General features: G+C 37.6%; 1 protein-coding gene across 1 annotated transcript; it reads right to left on the bottom strand.

The window, feature by feature from the left end:
• LOC109231439 lies at positions 212–772 on the bottom strand. The gene has a single exon (XM_019397102.1). The coding sequence runs from the start codon at positions 770–772 to the stop codon at positions 212–214; it is 561 nt and encodes a 186-aa protein (XP_019252647.1).

The following is a 6421-nucleotide window of genomic DNA, read 5'->3' as shown; positions in this document are numbered from 1 at the left end:
AGTACGTCCCCTGGTGAGTGATGAAATTAGTCTTTTCTTGGTCTTCCTCCTCCTTGTGGATCTGGTTGTAGCCCGAGTAGGTGTCTAAGAAGCTTAATATAGCTTGTGCCCGGCCGTTCTATCAATGAGCTAGTCAATATGGGGTAGTGGGAATGAGTCTTTCGGGTAGGCTTTGTTCAGATCTGTGAAGTCTATGCATATCCTCCATTTCTTATTCTTCTTTTTCTCGGGCAGTGCGTTGCTCTCCTCGGATGCTGAATACCGCCCAAAGGGTGGGAAATTTGATGACTTGATATAATCTGGAGGGGATGGCTTTCATGGCGTGTATCCAAGGCCGAAATATGATGGCGTTGTACGCCGTATCCTGGTCCATGATGTGGAACATGGTCTCCAAAGTGACGCCGCCGGCCAGGACGGGTAGCGCAATTTCTCCAGACGTCCGCTCAGCTGCATTGTTAAAACCCGTCAGTGTGATGCAGCGTGGCACTATCCTATCCTCTAGCTTCATTTGGGCGAGAACTCGAGGGTGGATAGTGCACGCGCCGCTCCCATCATTGACCATAATACGTTTTACAGCAGTATCTAAGATGTGTAAAGTAATAACAAGGGCGTCATAGTGAGGAAAGACCAAACCGTGGGTATCCGACTCATCGAAGATGATACATTCTTCGAGTTCGTCATATCGTTCATGATTGATTGACCATTTCAGCTTGTGGGTGGTCGTGAATTTTACGCTGTTGATTGATGCGTCATCGCCTCCTCCGATGATCATTTGGATGGTTCGACCTGGGGAGGGCGGTTTTGGTGGACCTTGATGTTGTTCGCATCCTCAAGCAAAAATTTTCCTTCCTCGATTGCTCAAAAGTTCTTTCAGATGTTCTTGATGAAGCATGTTCACGACCTCTTGCCTTAGAGCGATGCAATCCTCGGTCTTGTGGCCCCGTTCCTTATGGAATTCATAGAGGGTGTTAGACTTTCTGGTGTTTGGGTCGGACCTCATTTTCTGCGGCCACTTTACCTTTGGGCCGAGCTTCTCCAGGGCATAGACTTATTCTGAGGGAGAAATACAGAAATTATGAGCAGATAGTAGTGGGGGCATACCTCTTTCGCTTCGGTGAGTCCCTGTTTGTGACCTAGATAGGCCGTCGCCATGACGGGGAGGTGGTATGGCGACGACTCTGACATACGGTTGATGTCTTTCACGATTGGGTCACGGGCCTGCATGGTCCCTTCTATTGTCATTTCTTCAGTCTTTCCTGGATTCCATTTGGACTGAGGTTAGACATTGAGTTGGACCGTTGAGGTCGTCCTCGTCAGCTCGTACTTCGGTGCAGTAGGCGTTGTGTTTCTCGTCCCAAGTGGTTGGGGGATATTTCATGAGTCGGCTTAGCAATTTTCTGGTTGCCCTTGAACCGTTCCTGTTTAACCCATTCTAGAAAGCTGCTACTGTCGTTCCCTCTGATACATTTGGTAAGGTCATCCTCACACGGTTTAATCGGGCGGGGAAATCTCTTAGGCATTCACCGGGTGGCTATTTAATGGCAAAAATGTCATTCACACTCGCCTCTACTTTCTTAGCCCCGGCATGGGTAGTTACAAACTTGTCGGCCATTTCATCGAACGTCTCTATGGAGCGTGCAGGTAGCTTTGAGTTCCGAGTTAGTGCTCCCCCGGTGAGGGTTTCACCAAACTTCTTCAGCAATATGGAAGACACTTGTTCTTTGGCGAGGCCTTTGCCTTTAACTACGGTGACATAGTAGGTCACATGATCCTCAAGGTCTATCGTGCCATCGTATATTTTCAAGTACGGCGGCATTTTGAAGGTTTTAGATATGGCGTGTGGTGCAACTTCGTCACTGTAAGGTTGCTCAACGAACCGGCCGGCATCCCTTTTTGGTATGAGTTTTGTGGCGCCTGGTATTTTATCTACCCTTTCTTGATGCTCTTTCATTTGGTCACGGAGCATTTTGTTCTCGTTTTCTATCTCCTCCATCTTCCTTAAAATGGTTGTGAGGGTATCGTTACCTGCATTAATAACGTTGTGAGTAATACCTGTCACAAAAGGAGGGTCGTGCTGCTCGTCTGTCACTGGTGCGACGCAGACTCTTGCATCTTCTCCGTTCGTCCTTTGCGCGGGCTTGTCGAGAATGCTGGTCAGCGTGTTTGTCAACCACGCCTCGAGCAGCTTTTTCACTGCTGGTGGTGCCTCTTCCGTTGTGGATGTAGGGGCCCCTTTACCGTGTGAGGTTGTGATGCTGCCGTGAGAGAGGGGTGAACCACTCCGCCTAGGGGAGGCGTTTGGCGTCATGTCCTCAGTATTTGTTCCAGTGACTTTGTTGATGGTGTTTAGGAGGTTGGTAGTAAGACCGACTACTGCTTTAATTCTTTCCTCTCCATTACCTACCATGTTAAACTATGCATGCAAGAAAAGATAAGGTTTTGTGTTGTTTTCTTTTAGATCTGAAAGAAACTAAGACTTTGACTAGGAAATCCCCACAGACGGCGCCAAATTGTTTGACCAAAAAATGATAGTCTTCAGTTAAACTAATTAATCAGTTATTAAAGAGAGTTAATCCTAGTTAAAGCTAGTAACTTCAAATCTTGGGTAAACAGTGCGAAAGGTATAAGCAGTAAAGAAACGAAATTAATGTGCTAGCAATAAATGTGTCGAATATAATAATGTGCATGAAGTATTAAATATTAAATAACAATAAATGACAATAAATATAAATAAGGAGGAAGATTCACCCAATATTAAATGAGGTGAATATTTCCTCCCTCTGACAATGATGAATGATAGGAATATAAGAGAATATTGGGCATTTTCTCGAATCTGGTGAAAATGACAATGGATAATCCAAAAAGGTTGAAGCCTTTTGCCTTATCTCTCATACTATTTACATGGGATATTCCAAAGAACCCTATAAGTACAAACAGAAAGAATATCCAATAGAATATTCCCTCTGAGGATCCCAAAACAAAACTAGCCGTTACTCCTATCTATGCCGCTCGACATCGGCCCTAACGAACCGCTCAGCGGCTCGTTCTGTTGATCATTGGTCGACCTCGGCCAAACTACCCGCGTTGATATGCAAATCGCTCATGGTAATAATATCTGCATGCCGAATTTCTTTGGTCTGATTTTAATCCATACATTATATATGGTACAACTTATATAAAATTGATGTATTGCTACAGGGTAGAAATATTAAATTACTTTGAATGCATAGGACTCTCGTCTTTCATTGCTTGATACAAAACAAGCTAGTAGTCAAATTTATAGTTGGAAAATCCAATTCACTTAGCACTTGACATTACTTATTATAATGTTAGGTTTAGAAAATCCCTACTTGTAGTTTATAAAGAGAAATAAGCCTCCACGAGGTTCTTATCAAACTGAAGGGCTATATTTTTCAGTACATTAAAATTTCGTCATTTAAAAAGATAATCATTGGTCCAAAATGGCCATTATACATATTTTTTACTTTTTAGTATTCTGAACCGCATCATCTCATGTCAAATGATGAAGTTAAGTGTTAATTAAGTTATTTCGATCTGCATAACTGAGTGCGCAGAGAATGTCGATTTCCACTAATTTGTGCACCCAAATAGGATAGTGTTTCAGAATATAAAATTGTGAAGTAACACGTAATAAGGATCTAAGAACATATAATCATTATACATTTTTAAAAATATAACGTTGTATAGCCGCACTTAAACTCATACCCAAAAAATATATATTTTTATAATATACATACTTTTATGTGTGTTATTTACATAAAATATATAAATTTTATAAACTTTTGTGGCTAGCGTACGTAAATAATTTCGACCGCGGGCTAAAAATGATATTTGCCCTTTAATGCCTAGGCCCAAACTATTTACTACTCCTATCCATGGGGTCCAAACTATTTACCCGATTTTTTCCTTGCCAATGATCTTTCTTTCTTCTATCGTCCAGTTTATGCCCAAAATTGAAGAATTCTCCGCATTGCACAAGAAAATGACGAATACCACTATGTGTCTCAATTCCACCGGCAAAATGCTCTGCACTTTTTTTCTTGTCATTTCCGTCCTCGATTGTGACCCTCTTTTCTATATAAACTTCTCTATTTACTTGTCATTTCTTGTTTTTTCCCCCTTTTTTTTTTATTAAGTTTGTCCTTTTGTGTTTGATGAGTGCGAAAGATCACAGTATGGAACTTATATCCTTAAATTTATTTTTGTTCTTTTATGCTAAGAAAGTTATACAAATTGCAATTATTGTTTATTACCTTAACCATATTCAAAGTGGGTGTTGTTAAATATTGCTTATAGTACCTTCTGAAAGTTCATACTGAAATTTAATAGCATTTGGAGCTGATTTGAGGTGATTGAGATCGAAATTTTCAATTGAAATTTGAAGAAGAACACAACTACAGTATACCACTACGGTATACAATATGTTGTAGGAGTATATAGCTATACTGCAACAGTATACTATTATAGTTTACAATATACTGCAACGGTATATTGTAATAATCAAAGAAGAACACAGTTACCTAACAGTATACCGCTACATTATACAATATACTATAGGAGTATATAGTTATACTGCAACAGTATACTATTATAATATATACAATATATTGTTATAGTATACTGTAAATAATATGCAGTATATTGTAACAATATGTTGTAATAGTATACTTATTACACGTAAATTCACTTGCCTTTTTCCTTTTAATTTGCTTTAAGCTTTTACCCAGCGTGAGGGGCAATTGAAAATGCAAAAAAAAAATAAAAAAAATATTATAGTATGATATATAATGTAACGATATCTCTTACAATTAGATCCTTTTAGAATTTTTTGAAATTTTTATTGACAACTGATATTATTTCAGTTTAATAATTGAATTAAATTTTGTTTTAACTCTTTGCGTACAATTGTATAACCTGTTGGTATAGCTATATACTATACTGGTATCAGAAGTTAGTTAATATTTTTTTGGTTGTATTAGCTACATTGAATTGATACACAATTTTATTTTTCTTTAGTAATAATATAAAAAAATAAAAAAAATAGTAAAAACAGTAAATGAAAGTCGATTATGAAGAGAAAAAAATATAAAAAAAAAGAAGTTAAATGAAATTAGAAAAGGAAAAAAGAAAAAAATAAGAAGAAAACGAGAAAAAAGAAAAGGAGAAAAGAAAAAAAATAAAAAAGAAAAGAAAAGAAGCATAGAAATAAAAAAGAATTGGAGAATAAAGAAAAAATTCCCCACAAAACCTACTATGGGTAGGAAATGTAATTAGTTTATGGATAGAAAAACAAATGGGTAGATAAGGGTAAATAGTTTTGTTTTTATGGGTAATTGTGTCAAAACCCCAAATTACATTAGATACCATGTGAATAAGCCCATAAAACCCATGTATAGTTTCTTCGATTTCACATTAAAAAGCAATAGAGGTTTAATTAAATGTATACTAACAAGGATTTATTCTTTTAAACTTCTTACTACTAGATGTTTGACAAAAAATATAGATTTTGGTTCAACCAATTAGATTTAGATAAAGAAGAGTCAATCTTAGCTAATAATAATATCCTAAAGACAAGGTTATCGGTTTTATGACAAATAACTTGTTTTTTTGTCCAGATGGCAATGAATGTAAATGATAATAACAGTGTTCAATGATCCATAGAGATGGAATATGGAATTAAATAGTAATAAATAGCAATAAATGACATTTAAAAAAATAAAAACGTGCTAGTCACCCGAAAAAGGGGTGATATCAATGGATATTCTCTTTGCCAATGATGAATGATTGATGAGCCTTTAAACACTCAGGTTGTTCTTGGATCCAGTGGAAATGCTAGAAAAGAATCTTAGTAAAAAGGTTATTTTTGTATACTTGTAATAGGACCCGATTCTTTGTATAAAGTCAATGTGTATTTTACAAATGAATATCCCATGTTCCCTCTCATTGTGTCTCTTTCTATTTATAGAGAACATATTCCTAATAACCCTAATAGTACAAGTGCAGAGAATATCCACTATAATATTCTCTTTAGTGTCCAATCTTGAAACTAGCCGTTATAACTCTGCCAAAGATTCTCGACCTCGACCTTGATTTTTGATGACTCCTCGACCTTGATCCTTGCTGACTCTTTGACCGCAACCTTCATTACTTCTAGAACCACTTCGGCTTTGGGCAGACCTTTATTGGAGTCGTATTGGAGACACATGGAAGCCTATGAATGCCTCCCTAATGCTAACATGATTTAAACAGATTAGAGATAATTTTTGACCCGTATAGTTAGTCCCTTCGCTTATTGAGGTCGTCCTCGCAAGTGAGCTTAATAATCGGATAATGTCATTTTCGGTCGAACTTATCGAGTAAACTGCAAGAGTCATAATCGTCGTGTCGAGTAGGCCACGTT

Source organism: Nicotiana attenuata, chromosome 8 (genome assembly GCF_001879085.1).
Source record: "Nicotiana attenuata strain UT chromosome 8, NIATTr2, whole genome shotgun sequence".
Classification (NCBI taxonomy): domain Eukaryota; kingdom Viridiplantae; phylum Streptophyta; class Magnoliopsida; order Solanales; family Solanaceae; genus Nicotiana; species Nicotiana attenuata.
Note: the sequence above shows the minus strand (reverse complement) of the source record. Positions and strands in the feature narration are given on the sequence as shown.

Bases quoted from the DNA above. Each gene is read 5' to 3' on its own strand.
- LOC109231439 (XM_019397102.1), bottom strand. From the start codon at position 772: ATGATCATCGGAGGAGGCGATGACGCATCAATCAACAGCGTAAAATTC.